This window comes from Capra hircus, chromosome 3, assembly GCF_001704415.2.
Source record: "Capra hircus breed San Clemente chromosome 3, ASM170441v1, whole genome shotgun sequence".
In the NCBI taxonomy this organism is placed as follows: Eukaryota; Metazoa; Chordata; class Mammalia; order Artiodactyla; family Bovidae; genus Capra; species Capra hircus.
Window position 1 is genome coordinate 106,173,146 of NC_030810.1, and position 14,571 is coordinate 106,187,716.

The 14,571-nt window shown below is 56.7% G+C and overlaps 2 protein-coding genes across 14 annotated transcripts in view; one reads left to right on the forward strand and one right to left on the reverse strand.

The window, feature by feature from the left end:
• Positions 774 to 13,377, forward strand: LRRC71 (leucine rich repeat containing 71). Of its 4 annotated transcripts, XM_018046330.1 has the most exons (16): positions 774 to 1,149; positions 3,934 to 4,083; positions 4,398 to 4,523; positions 4,616 to 4,691; positions 4,919 to 4,996; positions 6,771 to 6,839; positions 7,061 to 7,220; positions 7,306 to 7,389; positions 7,484 to 7,573; positions 8,244 to 8,390; positions 8,597 to 8,690; positions 9,029 to 9,117; positions 10,486 to 10,527; positions 10,603 to 10,717; positions 11,077 to 11,198; positions 11,445 to 13,377. In XM_018046330.1, exons 1-16 carry the CDS (start codon positions 987 to 989, stop codon positions 11,562 to 11,564), a joined length of 1,725 nt encoding a protein of 574 aa, XP_017901819.1. In that variant the 5' UTR covers positions 774 to 986; the 3' UTR covers positions 11,565 to 13,377. The 4 variants fall into 4 exon arrangements, with proteins under 4 accessions (XP_017901819.1, XP_017901820.1, XP_017901817.1 ...); XM_018046331.1 differs by lacking the exon at positions 10,486 to 10,527 and having other exon boundaries at positions 10,606 to 10,717; XM_018046328.1 differs by lacking the exon at positions 774 to 1,149 and having other exon boundaries at positions 3,436 to 4,083.
• ARHGEF11 (Rho guanine nucleotide exchange factor 11) overlaps positions 13,956 to 14,571 on the reverse strand; it is a 113,039-nt gene continuing 112,423 nt past the window's right edge. For all 10 annotated transcript variants that reach the window (XM_018046324.1, XM_018046327.1, XM_018046323.1 and 7 more), the window contains one exon: positions 13,956 to 14,467. In XM_018046324.1, the coding sequence (XP_017901813.1) occupies positions 14,412 to 14,467 (56 nt within the window). In that variant the 3' untranslated portion in view covers positions 13,956 to 14,411. The remainder of the gene's footprint in view (positions 14,468 to 14,571) is intronic.

Genomic DNA, 14,571 nt, shown 5'->3' on the forward strand with positions numbered 1-14,571 from the left:
ACCCGAGGACTTCGAATCCAACTTTCTAGGAAGCGTGACCCGCCTCCTTAACTCAGTGGATCAACTAAGTCTCCAGACCTCCAGCAAGCTAAATATATGGGGTCGAGATTACAAACCAAGAGCCACGCCAACTCGCCAATTCTGCGGGTCTCTCTGGGACTCGTCCACCAAGGGCCGTCTCCTTACAGGAGAGGAGGACGGACCCCGGAGACTGGATCTGTCCCTGCCCGGACTCTTTCCTAGGTTCCTCCGACAGCCATGACCCCTAATACGCTGAGTTGACCCCTGGGTCAGTTTCGCGGATGACTTTGGAAGGCTCCTAGCCCGCCCCCCCAGCCCCACCTCCCCGCGCCCCCAGCCCCACCTCCCCGCGCCCCCAGCCCCACCTCCCCGCCCCCCCAGCCCCACCTCCCCGCCCCCCCAGCCCCACCTCCCCGCCCCCCCAGCCCCACCTCCCCGCCCCCCCAGCCCCACCTCCCCGCCCCCCCAGCCCCACCTCTCCGCCCTGATCTTGCCCTAGCCCCGCCCCCTCCTTTGGTCCGGTCGGGTCCAGTCCGGGATCCACTCGTCTCCCTCCTCCACAGCCCCGCCCAGGTTCGTCTCCTTTCTCACCGCGGCCCTCCCGGGCTCCTCTGCTCTTGTGACCCCCTGCCGCCCAGTCGGGCTCACTCTGCCCTGACCCCGCCCTTCCTGGGTGGCCTCCTCCGTGGCTCCGCCCTCCGGGCCCCGCCTCCTACTAGTGACTCTGTGGTGCCCTCTGGCGGCCTCGCGTGCGCTCCGCGGTTGCCCTTTGCCCGCGGGCCGGCCCACCTCGCGCGGTTGTCGTGGAGAGGGACGCGGAGGCGACGCCACCGCAGGCGGGTCCAGCTGGTGCAGGCGGAAGTAGAGACCCTTGATTCAGGCACCTCCAAGGCAAGCCCCACAGGGTCTGGTCCTGCCTCCTCGCCCCCGTGAGGGTCCCCAGAGTCGCTGCGGACGGCAGAGGCATGTCGGGCGAGGCAAGCGCACCACCCGCGACCTCACCCAGGGCCCCGCGTCCCGGGATCCAGAAATCATCGGGTGCAGTGACCAAGAAGGGGGATCGCGGGGCCAAGGAGAAGCCGGCGACCGTCCTGCCGCCGGTGGGCGAGGAGGAGCCCAAAAACCCTGGTACGTTGGTGACGGGGTTGGGGGGTTAGGCCTCTAGGCTTCGGCTCCACGGACTCCCACCAGCCCCTCGTCCCTCGGATTAGCCAGACTGGATGGGGCGTCGTCGTTGTGTCAGGCACTAGCGGGCGAAGTAGTAGTAATATACTACCAAATACTGGCAGATAATAATAGAATTTCTAGTGCTAAGGAGTGCTGTGTGGAAAAGGACTCCACAGGCGGGAAGTTCCGTTCAGTTCAGTTCAGTTCATTTCGGTCGCTCAGTCGTGTCCGACTCTTTGCGACCCCATGAATCGCAGCAAGCCAGGCCTCCCTGTCCATCACCAACTCCCGGAGTTCACTCAGATTCACGTCCATCGAGTCAGTGATGCCATCCAGCCATCTCATCCTCTGTCGTCCCCTTCTCCTCCTGCCCCTAATCCCTCCCAGCATCAAAGTCTTTTCCAGTGAGTCAACCCTTCACATGAGGTGGCCAAAGTACTGGAGTTTCAGCTTTAGCGTCATTCCTTCCAGAGAAATCCCAGGGCTGATCTCCTTCAGAATAGAGTTTGGTATGTGAATGTAAATAGCTCCTGGCACGTGGTAAGAGTGTTGTAAGTGGTCACACTATTGGGTGTTCACGTGTTATTAAGCTTGTTTCTTCTCTGTACTGTGGAGTCCTGCCCTGCCTATTGTGAGGAGGCACAATAGAGTTGATGGTGAGAGTATTTTTATAAACTGCAAATTCACTTGTTCACTCAACAAACATACATTGCACACCCATTTCAAGCGCCCTGCTCCATCCTGGGATATGAATCAGTTTCAGTCCCAGCACAGTTCCTACAACCCAGTTTGGCAGATGTTTGTATTGAACTTGATCTTAAAGAACCCACACTGGTTTGGGATGCTGACAAATAAAATAAGATGTGCCAATCTGTATGAGAGAAGAGGGTCCAGGGAGTGATGGGAAGATGCAGCGGCACTGCCAAGAGTGACTTTGAGTTTTATAGACATTTATTCCAACAATTACTTTTTTGATGTCTGCTCTGTAGCCAGGTCCGATAGAGACAGAATGAGATGGACACAGTCCAGCTGGAATGGAATATGCATTCTCTAGGAATCAAACATCATTGGAAAAGTATGCATATGAGTGTGGCTTTTTGTGTTGCAAGTGATAGAACCCCAACCCAAACTAATTATCCACAAAGGGGAATTGATTGGAAGCCTTCTTGATTCAAACCACCACTCTGCATTGAAGACAGACAGGAACTTGCGATCTCTGGACTCACAGAAAAACAACTTGGAGAAAACGCTCTGATATCAGACCTTGGTCAGGTGCCATCTCCTTGTCAGTGCTGGTGGCTGTGGGAGGGGAGCTATAGGAGCTGGAGAAAGAGCATTTTCTAGAAGGAAAAACAAGACAGTTTAGAATCTCCTATTGATGTGAACCCAGCCACATCTCACACACACCCACCCACCCACACACACACACCCACATACACACCCCACTCTGGCTGCTGTGTGGGAAATGGAGTAGCAGAGGGAGAGAATGGGGGCAGGGAGATGAGTTACGAGGCATTTTAATAGCCCAGGTGAGGGACAGTTGTAGCTGGAGGAAGGTGATGGGGAGCTGGGTTAGGCTTCTTGAAAAAATACTTCCATGGTAGAAAAAGAGTAGGTGAAGTAGTGGATGGTGGGGGGAGGGGAAGTGAGGGAGGTAGCAAGAATGATTCCATGTTTCTGTACCTCCTCTCATTTGCCTTCACCGTGCTGAGCACATAATCTCCCAGTGGCCCACACCCTGCGCGCAGCATCCCCGCTGTCAGCTGCAGGAATTCTCTGGGCACAGCCCCTGCAGCCTGTGGCCTGGGTGATGTTGCTGCAGAGTTTCCAGGCTGCCTTTCAGGCTGGCATCAAGCCCACCCTCTGCCTCCAGAGTCTCCCCTTTGCTGGGACACCCCTTCCCATCTAAAGGAACCACTTCTTGCTGGGAGGCCCATGTAGGAGCAGAGAAGAGCAGGCATCTTTGGGTACTGACACCTCAGGCCTGCAGACCCCTTTGGATGGGAAGTGCTGGGCATCTGCCTGAATTACTACAACTCCTGAACGAGTTAAGATTTCCAAAGCACTTAGAACAGTGTGAGACAGGAGTAGGGGCTCTATCCATGTTTCTTAAATAAAGCCTACCGCCCTGCTTGGCCTCAGTCTGCGTCAGGTGGGGGGAGTAGGGGTGGGGGAGTGGGGTGGGGAGATGGAGAGGTCCTTGTGGGTTCCTTCCTTTTCTCACATCAGGCCTGGGCCGTCTTTCCTCGTGTGGCCCTGGGCAGTCCCCACAAGAAAGCAACAGGGGAGGTGGCTGGGCTCGGGAGGCAGAGGTCCCCTCCCCCCAACCCCAGGGAGCGGAGAGCCGGAGTTCTGGAAGCGGCCTTGACCCACGGGGTGGGAGGAGGAGCCGAGGCGCCCGCCTGGTCGACATTCCAAGCCCGTTAGTCCCTTCTTCCAGGTCTCGATTTCCCAGTTTCCTGCCAAGTGTTTTCAGTGTCGGTCTCTAGAACGCATCTTACATATTAAAAATGGCCGTAAGGATGTCTGCCTCTATGGAGGGGCTCCGGGCCGCCCCGAGGCCAGAAGCCCCGCGCAGGCGAGCGTGGGAACGCGGCGCTGGGCCCGGATCCCAGGCGGGAGGGGCGCGGGGCTGGGTGGGGCGTCCTCTGGTCTCTGCTGCCCTCTGGTGGCGGCCTTGGGCTCCAGCCGGCGAGCTCCGCGCGGCTCGGCCCTTTCCCGCCCACTCTCGCCCCGCCCCGGCAGAGGAGTACCAGTGCACTGGCATCCTCGAGGTGGACTTCGCTGAGCTCTGCACGCGGTGGGGCTACACGGACTTCCCCAAAGTGGTCACCCGACCCCGCCCGCAGCCGACCTTCGCCCCCTCGGCCTCTACGTCGGAGAAGCCCACAGTAGGTGAGTGACAGCGGAGCCGCCAGGGTGTCTGCCAGGGCCACCGCGTCCATCCCCAGCCTCCCATCGCACGGCACGGCACGGCGGGCGGAACGGCGGGGACGCAGGGCATTGTGCGTGTGACTGAGGGGGTGGAATTCAAGGGGGTGGGTGGGGAGGCAGGTGTGGGGGGGTTGTTGCGGGGGCTCTCCTGTCTCTCCGTGGAGGCTGTCCCGGCCTCTCTTGCACCGGTAGGTTGGCCGGATCGTGGGGCCCGGGGCGGTGACTCTATCCTCTCCCTCCTTCCCCGGCTCCTCGCACCCCTCCCTGCCTTCCAGATGACCAGCGGCTGTCGGGGTCCTGCAGCCTCAACAGCCTGGAGAGCAAATACGTGTTCTTCCGGCCCACCATCCAGGTGGAGCTGGAGCCGGAGGACAAGTCCGTGAAGGAAATCTACATTCGCGGTGAGGCCTCCTCCGCGCACTGCCCCTCCCACCCGCCGTCCCCACCCCACCGCACCCCTCCGGCCCGAGGTGCCTTCCTTCTCTCTCCGCAGGTTGGAAGGTTGAGGAGCGGATCCTGGGTATCTTCTCGAAGTGTCTGCCCTCCCTCAGCCAGCTGCAGGCCATCAAGTGAGGGGGCATAGGGGTAGGGGACCGGGGCTGCGGAAGGGGCAGGAGGCCAGTGGGGGCGGCAGGCTCCTATGGGAGAAAGAACGGAAGGGGCATGGAAGACCCTGGGGAGTTGAGGGAAGAGGGGAATGAGGAAGGGTGTGGCTGGATTATCACAGCGACTGGGAAGGACAAATGGGAAGGAGGTGATGCTCCAGCTGCGATTCTGTGCTTTCCACCGTTTCCAGCTTGTGGAAGGTGGGGCTGACTGATAAGACCCTGACTACCTTCATCGCCCTCTTGCCTCTCTGCTCATCCACGCTCAGGTCAGCAGAGGGGAACAGGCAAGCGGGGAGGAGACCTGGGTAGACGGGCTGGCTGGGTGGTCCAAAGGGAGCAGTTTGGGAACAAGCGGGACAAGTTCCAGCTCCTGTGGCCTGGGCTGGCATCCCTGTGGAAAGAGGGTGCTGCTAGTGTCTGTGGGGGTTCTGAAGTTCCCATCTGACAAGCCGTAGAGTCCCCTTTTCTGTCTACACCAGCACCTAAAGAGCCTACCTTTGGGGCCTTATTTCATCTCCTGTTCATCAGTCCTGCCTCCCTGGTTCCTCACTGCCTGGGCTCTGACACTGAACCAGGGACTGGTTCTTCTCCTACAGGAACTAGCAGTCCTGTGAGGGAGGGAAAAGGGCATAGCAATGAATACTGCAGGGCAGTGTGGGGACTGTAGTGGTGGATATTTTATGGGAGACATGGAAGGCTGCCTGGAGGAGGCGGTTACTAAGCTGAGCCTTGAAGGAGGAATAGGAAGAGGCCAGGCAGGGAACTGGAAGGGGCATTCCTGTATAGGAGGGAGTCAGAGCCAAGTGTGAAGTAATGACTACAGGCGTGGTTGTTGTAGAAAGAACACAGCTGATTTGGCTGCTCTTTACTGAGGCTCCCCTTGCACCCTTGACTTCTGCTTTACAGACCTTCCCACCATCACTGGCTGGGCTCCCCACTTGTCTTCCGTGGATGGAAGGGATGCTTCTTGAGGGCAGGGCTTTTGTCTCCTTCAGCTGGAGCTGTTTGTTCATTCTATCAGGGTAATTAGAAACAATTTAGCCAGCAAGAAAAAAAAAACTATTGAATTCATCTTAATATGTAAAAATAAGTCAGATCAACATAATAAAATAATAAAAAATAAACGCAATCAGGTTCAGATGCTAGATGAGCCAGGCTGAAATGTTGGGCAGATATGAAAGAATTTTTTTTCCATGGGAGAAATTTTTTAACAGAGGAATTTACAGCCGTTAGTTCCATGTTTGCTGTGACTTGGAAAAAGACCTCCAACCTGTCAGTACTGTTGGAGAAGCCGCTGCCCTGTGGAGGGGTCATGTACTGGGTAACTGTTGCTGTGTAACAAGTTACCGCAAATTATAGTGGCTTTAAACAGCAAACGTTTATTATCTTACAGTTTCTGTGAGTTAAATCCAGGTGTAGGTTAGCTGGCGCCTTTGGCTCAGGGTCTCAGTGGGGTTGCAGTAAGGCTGTTGGCTGGGGTTGCCGTCATTCTGGGGGGTGCAGGGTGGTGGTGGTGGGGCATCGGGAGCCAGGCTCACTTACATAGCAGCTGATTGGCTGCAGTGCCTCCACCTGTGAGCCTTCCGTAGGTTGTCTGGGTGCTCTCACCACCCGGCAGCTAGTACCAGAGAGCACCCCAGCTGGAAACCACAGCCTTTTTGTAACCTAAACTTGAAAGTGACCTCTCATCGCTTTGCCCTTTGCTTATTCATTAGAAGTGAGTCACTAGGTCAGCCACACTCAAGGGGAGAGGGTTACACTGGGGCATGGATACCAAGAAGTGGGGATCACTGGGGTCATCTGAGGGGCTCCTGTACCATCTTAGAGGCTCCTGTCACTAACTCTGGAGAGCAACCCCTTCACATGGCACACTTCTGGATTTCTAGTCTGGAGAAGGGTCACAGATAATTTCCTGTGTCAGGGAGTTGGGGGGTGGGGCATGTTCCCAAGCTGCTCGCCAGAACCCCACCCTCCCTCTGTCCCTTCCCCTCACCTGGCCTCAGTGGTGTCTCTTGGGTCTCAGATCTCCCCCACCCTCAGGAAGGTGTCTCTGGAGGGGAACCCACTGCCGGAGCAGTCCTACCACAAGCTCATGGCAGCAGACAGCACGTGAGATTCCTTCCCCTCACCCCCTTTCTCTGGGCTCGTCCCCCATCCCGTCATCCTTAGTTCCCACCCTGCCTTGTCTCTCTAGCACCTCCCCAAGAACCCTCAGTTCCTCCACCCTCAGACCCGAATGGCCCTCCTCATGCCCCCAAGTTTTCCGAGGTTACCGAACCGCCCAGGATCCCAGATTTCCCGAGACCCGCCTTCTCCCTCCCGTTGCCCAGGATCGCGCATTTGTCTTTGCGGAACAACAACATCGACGACCGCGGGGCGCAGCTCCTGGGTCAGGCCCTGTCTACGCTGCACAGCTGCAACCGGACCCTGGTCTCGCTCAACCTGGGCTTCAACCACATCGGGGACGAGGGCGCGGGCTACATCGCAGATGTGCGTGCGCAGCGGGCAGGGTCCCACGCGAGCTGCGGCGCCCGGGACCAGCCGGCTGGCTCACTGCCCCTCCCCACCCCTGCAGGGCCTCCGGCTCAATCGCTCCCTGCTCTGGCTGTCCCTGGCCCACAACCGCATCCAGGACAAGGGCGCCCTGAAGCTGGCTGAGGTGGGTGTACGGGATAGGCGGGGCCAGGGAGAGACCCCCGGCTCCCAGTCCCCGCTCCCCGGATGGCTGATGGCGAGGTGCCGTCCCACCCCAGGTCCTGCGCCCGTTCGAGCTGACACATACCGAGGTGGTGGAGCGCCGGCGCCTCCTGCTGGAGAAAGGTTCGCAGGAGCGCTCGCGATCGGTGAGGAGCGCCCCGAGCCGGAGAGCTGAACTGCTTCCCAGGTCGGCCGCTTTCAGACGGCTGGACATGTCCTAACCCGTCTTCTCTTCCTGTGTTGTGACCGTTTTTCTCTCCAACCTCAGCACACATCTAACAAAAGTTTGGTCTCTAACCGCAGAGCCACTCCGTTGAGGGCAGAGTGTGTTCGTTAAGAGAAAGGACTAGATTTATAGACCGCAGGGACTTGGAATCTGGCTCATCCACGAAACAGCTTGAGACCTTGCGCGTGTGACTGAACCTCTCAGGGCCCCAGAGACCTCATCTGTAAAATGGGGATAACTGTGTCTACTTCATAGGATTGTTGAGAGGATTAAATGAATAAATTCAGCTAATGCACTTGGAAAAGTGCCTAGCACTTAGTTTAAAATGTTAGCTACAGTTTTCTCCCCTCAGTATGAGTCGAAATGCCTTTCCTACCCTCCCACCCCCACCCCCAAACTCATCCCAGGATCCCTCTGCTATTTGTCCCCAAAATGCCCTGTAAGAGTCCCAAACAAATTATGTTAGCATTTAGGCAGGGAGACTTGGATGGGGATGCTGCCAGCCTGATTGCCACCCAGGCACAAGGGAAGGGACACTGCCTTCTTCCTCTTCCATCCTCCCCCCCCCCACCCCCAATTTGTGAGCACAGCCTTCCACCTCTCGGCACGGGGACTCCAAAACAGAGCGTGACAAGAACCAGCTGATGGGGGTCAGCAGTTTTGCACTGGTGGAGAAGGACAAGACGCAGACAGTGAAGACACCCAAGGGTCTGGGCAAGAAAAAGGAGAAGTCGGGGGTAGGTGTGCTGGGTGGGGGCAGCAGAGTCTTGGGCGCTGGACTAATAGGGGAGGAAGCTTCCCTTGATAAACAAGTGGGGTGGAGGCTGGAAGGCCTTTGAAGGTCCATCTCAGGCCCAGGGTCCTAGTGCCGACCTCTTCCCATATCTGCTTCCCATCCCCCAGAGAGGCAGGACTCTCATCTCTCTTGTTACCTCCTCCACAGGAAGTGGTGAAGAAAGAGGAGAAGTCAGGGCCTGGGCAGTCACCTACACAAGGAACCCCTAAGAAAGAAGACTCCGCAAAGGCAGGCAAGGGGAGTAAGTGCTGGCACCGCCTGCAGGTTGTGGATGAAGGCGCAGCCCTGGGCAGGAGGAGCCGCCTGCCCTGAGCTAGCCTTCTTGTGGATGCTGTTGGAAACCCCAACCAGCCCCACTCACTGCACTCCACACCAGTTCCCTGGGCTGGACCCCTGTGGCTCCGCTCTCGGAGGAGGAATCCCCCACCCTGCCTGGCTGGAGCCCCCCTCCGGCTCTATTTCTACTGTACCCGAGCCCACAGTGCGAGGAGACCCTTTCCTCGCCCCAGCCTTTCTCTGGGGAAACTGGGTGGTGGCAGAGGTCTGCCCTGTGCATTCTGGCTCCTCTTCCTACTCTAGAAGTAACCATCCCTGAGCAGAAACTAAGCAAGGGAAAGGGGGCCAAGACTGGGAGCAAAGAGAAGCGCAGCATCCTCATGGAGTCTGAGGTAGGCTGGGAGAAGTGGGGTGGGGAGCACGTCCCCGGGGTCCAGGCCCCCAGCCCCTCCTGGGAAGGAGTCTCCAGTCCTGTCCTGTGGCAGCAGCCACTTCACCTGGCATTGTGCCCTCGATCCTGCCTGCTTCCTATCCCAGCCTGGGCTTGCAGGGGGTAACAGAGCTCAGTGCCCCTCGCCTTCTATTAGGAGCCCCATTTTTGATCCTTGCCTCCAGTCTGCTCCCCAAATGCCATCTGTTCGTCTCCACCACACCCACAGTTGCAGAGGGGACAGAGCCCTTTGGCCCTGCCAGCAGCTCCCCGGGGAGGGGCAGGGTGTTTTCCTGGTTGTGGCACTGCCCTCACAGCAACTTGAGACCCTCCCCTTTGCCCTTGCAGCCTCCCTTTCCTCTTTCAACATGGACCAACTTGTCCCTTGCTTTGAAAACCTTCCTGGACTGCTGACTCCGTAGCGACTGCCCGCCACAGTGGAGTCAGCTGCCCAAGGGCTGTGTGCACTTACGCAGTCACACATGGGCTATTGTGCTTTGCTTCACTGCGATTCAGATACTGCATTTTTTAAATTACAAATTGAAGGCTTGTGGCAACCCTGCATTAAGCAAGTGCCATTTTTTCCCCCAACAGCCCTTGCTCACTTTGTGTCTCTGGGCTACCTTTTGATACTACTTCTCTTAGTATTTCAGGTTTTTTCCATTATTATTACAGTCGTTATGGTCATCAGTGATCTTTGATATTACTACCCTGATTCTCTGAAGGCTCAGATGATGGTTAGGTTTTTTTTTTTAGCAAGGGTATTTTAAAATTAAGGTATATACCTTGCTTTTTTTAGACATAATGCCATTGCACATTTAGACTGTAATATAAACGTAACTTTTATATGCACTGGGAAGCCACTTTATTGGAACCGAACCCACATCTCCGATGTATGCCTGTGTTCCAAGACCTCCCCACCCTAGGCAGGGAGCAGCTGCTGTTTCTCCCCAGGATGATTGCATTTCCCTCTCATCCTGCCTTCAGCTCCATCTCCCTGCAGTCCTTTATCCTCATTGATCTCCCTGTTAGAAAATCTTGAACTTGAATGCCAACACTACTTCACACCTCTGCACCTGTTGGCACTTTCCCCTCTTCCTTTCTAAGGACCACACACGACCAAGACGCCAGCTCCCAGGCCATCTCCTGCAGGATAGACAGCTCCCAAGCCTGGCTAGCTGTCCCTCCCGTCTGCCCGCCCCCACCCCCTGCCCAGTTCTGCTTCCCTCTGTCAGCTCCAGCACCATACTGCATTAGTCTCAACTCTCTGGCTTCCCCGCACAGAGCTGCTTCTTGAGGGTATGGGCTTAATTTATCTTTGTATCTCCAGCACTCGGGACAAAGCCTGGACTATAACCGGCCCTCAAAACATGTATGTTGAATGAATGAATGAATGGCCTGTTGACCAGCTCCCCTCTCCTCTGCTGCAATTAGTATTCTGCCTTAGCAGCTGGTTGGGGAAGGTGCTGAGATGGTCAACCCGCTCCTGGAGCCTGTGGAGCACCGCGATGGCAAAGTTTTCATGCCTGGGAACAAGATCCTCTTGCACCTCAATCTTCTCCGTACGTTTGCCAGTGCCCCCTGCTTTCCTCAGGAGGCTGGCTGGTCCCCCGGCGGCCACTAGGTGGCCCCATGGAGCTCCATGGGGCAGAACCTGGTTCTCCAGTGGCTGGGCATCACCTGAAGGCCCTCTTGCATGGGGCTTTGGGGCGGGGGCGGGTCCGGGCTCTGGGTCAGGCGATTAGAGAGCAGAGAGGAGCAAGATGAAAGACTGAGGGAAGTGAGACAAAAAGGAGAGCTCGGGGGAAGGACCAGGTCGGGTGCTAGTCTGGGCGAGTGAGCTGGAGGAGCAAGGGGTTAGTAGGGTGTCGGCAAGGAGGTGGTTGGCGCCCCGAGGCCACCTGTCTACTCCTTCCGCCAGGAAACCGCATCACAGAGGTGGGGCTGGAGGCCTTCCTCACCGTGGTGCAGTACCAGGCGCAATTCGCCAAATCCAAGAGCGCGTCCAAGGGCCCCGTGGGGCTGCTGTGGCTGTCCCTGGCGGTGAGTCCCCATCAACCTCTCCTGCTCTCTGTTCCCAAGGCAGGCCCTGTAGCTTCCCTGTCCTTTTATCACTACACAGCCTTCATCCCTCTCGCCCTGAGATCGGCAGTCAGGCTCCTTTTCACCTTTTTTTCCGTGCCCCCCGCCCCTAGCCCCTAACCCACCTTATCCTAGGAAATGATTTTTCCTCGGATGATTCACCTTCATTGCTTTTGTTAGCTATCAGCGTGCCCTTTCTTCTTTCAGAAAAACTGCTTCTCCCCACAATGTCCTACGTACACTATGATCCAGGAGTTGATGCTGCCAAGGGACCCCATCAGTAAATGCAAGCACAGAGAGGAGGAGCCCGTGGCTTGTTCCACCTAGCCCCACCCCCTGCTTTCCCCCAGAGATTCTGGGCCCCGGAAGTGCCTCCTTTCCACGAGTGGGCTGGACCTCCCTGGGGAAAGCTCAGATCATTAACAAAGTCTATTGCTGTACTTCTTTCCTTGAGGTTGTCTGAAAGCTCTGTCCCAGAACTGCTCAGAATATTTAGACTTTATGCCTGTTGAAAGTGTGTTAATATGGCCAGAAATGGCCAAATCGCTGTATGGTTCTGGTGGGGGGTGATCTCAGCCCCTCTGCTTGTGGCGGGCCAGGGGCATTGCTCTCCCACCTCCTCAGGACCTAGTTCTCGCTTGCCCAGCCTACGGTCACCCCCTCCTCCACCACCAGAGGACATGTGATATGCCAGGGTTTGCAGTGTCTCTGGACTTAAGAGGCAGAAGGAAAAGTCTTGGGAGAGCAGCCAACAGACACAGTGGGAGGGAAGAGTGGGTGGGGCAGAAGCATGGAGCCCAGGCTCCACCATTCCACTTTCTCAGACCCCGTCCCCCTCTGGACTGGTTTGGAGAGGCAAGGGCGCAGCTTGTGAAAGCATGCTGAGCTAGTGCGCTGCTCCATTTGGAGAGGGTGCCGAGTCCCTCATCACGTCTGTAGCAGAGGCGGAGCGCTGAACGTGGACCCTGACAACACTGCCTACTGCCGCCAGCAACCTGAAACCAGAGCCACCCAGACGGTGCCGGGGCAGGAGAGGCGGGGGCCCTGACTGCACCCTTCAGTGCTGCATCCACCGCGATGGCCTGACCATGCCTCCGGAGCCCAGGGCTGGCTTCTGGGGAGCTGACGTTCACTCTTCTGGGAGCTGCCCGAGAAGTGTCCTTCTTCACCTCTGAGCACGTCTAACCTGGTCACATCCTCTCGACCCCCACTCCGCTTTCCGTTGCCTCAACAGAGATCTGCTCTCTGTGAGGCTCTGTGGCCCCCACAGTCCCTTCTCTGCCTCCAGCCGCCAGCACTGCTGCTTGGCCTCTTGGCAGCTGGCTGCTGAAGGGAGCAGGGTGCAGGAGCAGCTCTTTGAATCTGCAACGCTGAGGACATCACAGGTGCTTGGCGATGACCTGTCATTCCAGCCTCTCCTGTGCGTGGCAGGAGACACTTATCTCAGTTTAAACACTGAGGTAAGTCTGAAGCCTTCTAAAGCTTGCGTGGAGCCTTACAGCCCATGTCCTCATCCCTACACTTTATCAAGAATGGGTCACGTATTCATTCTGATGCCCAACCAGACCGTAAGCTCTCTGGGTTTAGGAGGTAAAAAAACAGAGGGGAAAGAGAATCTGTCCCTTAGTCCAACAATGAGAGCAAAGAGAGGAGATCTGAATGGTTACAGTCCTGGGGGCATGGCCGTGTCTGACGAGCTGCTTCCGGAGGGTGTCAGAGCCTGCCAGAGGACTCGGACAGCATCTGGCCAGGCCTCTGAGATGACCCTCCCCTGTGTGTTGCCTTTAAAGTCCTAAAGCTCACTGAGGGCAGCCCACGAGGGCTCTTGACTCTGGGACCACTGCTCCTTTGTGCGTGTGTGTTTAGACTGAGCTAAGTGTCTTTGTATGTCTTGGCTGTGGGGGCTGTGTCACTTGGTTTGCCCAGCTGAAGTTCAGGAAGTGCGCCCTGGAGCTTCGGGAGAGAATATGGCAAGGCCTGGGTCTGGGGGCTGCGTTCCATTCCTTCTATCCAATGCTAACCAGTCTCAGAGGGAATAACTACAGTATCTTTGATCACAGTGGTTCCAAGAATCACACACATACCACCACAGTTGAAGAATATTTAACTTTTCTTAAAAAAAAGAAAAAAAAAACTTAACCATGAAAGGAAGAAAATAAAAGAGTATACATTATTTTAACAGCAAAACAGCCATTTCCATATCTATATTTTATATATTATATATATATTTATATATATATATGTATATATACACCTAGCACAGTGTGTATATTCTATTAGTCAGTGGGGGGTGGAGTGGGTGTGGTAATGGGGGCCAAGGCTGTGGTAGCCCCTGGGGATGGTCCTAGGTTAGTTTAGGGACTCCAGCATTCAACCCCCTACCCCCCGTCCTGGGGCCCAGTTTTCAGCTCTGTACCTGATACACTGGTTTTCTACAGGGAGAGGGTGGGGAAGGGTGGACACAGGTGGGGTAAGAAGTTCCCCTGAAGATGAGAAGTCCTGGGAGGGAGGGAGGAGCTCAGCACCGGGCCAAGGAGGCTGGAAGCTGGAGGCCTCAGGGATGGCTCCACCTCTGGGCCCTGATCCTGGAGCTGGGCCGCCAACTAGGAGGCCCAAGTGAACCTCCTGTTCCCTAAGCAGCCCCTCTGTAACTGCCCCCAGTGCTCCAGGATCAGAAACAAAACAGGGTGAAGCTATTTACAATCGCAGAGATACACATACAATACATACATATTTATAGGAGACCAAAGTGACAAAGAGGAGGTGGAGACACCCACCCCAGCCTGGGGTCCTGTGGAGAAGGGAGGGGAAGGAGAAAGTGCATTTACACCGGAGCTGCCTCCTTACACTCACACTGGCTCGTCTGAGGGCACCCACACATACAGGCGCGCACAAGCACGTGGGGACGAGGAGGGCCTTTCAGATGCAGTCTGCATGCTTAGGAGACAGGAGGCCTTGAAGGGGTGGGCTGAAGGGAGGGGGGAAAGACACTGACACTTGACTCCAATCTGAGCAGACCAAGCAACATGCGGATCTCCCCCAGGGTCTCGGCTGGAGCCTTCTCCTCAACCGCCTCACCAGGGCAGGAGGTCTGGGGTCTCCCCACCCTGCGCCCTGCCTCAGGCCAGTCCCTAGCGGACGAGTGGGGTTGTGAGGACTCAGTGGTTCCGACAGCTACGGTCCTGGGGATGTGGCTGTGTCTGCCGTGCCGTCTTCCATTGGAGTGGGGCCTGTGGGGAGTGGGGACGGCGGTGAGGAGCTGGCCTCCGAGACGGCCCTCCCCCGTGTCTCTCCTGGCCAGTCCTCAGGCCTGTGAGAGCAGCTTTTTAGTGCC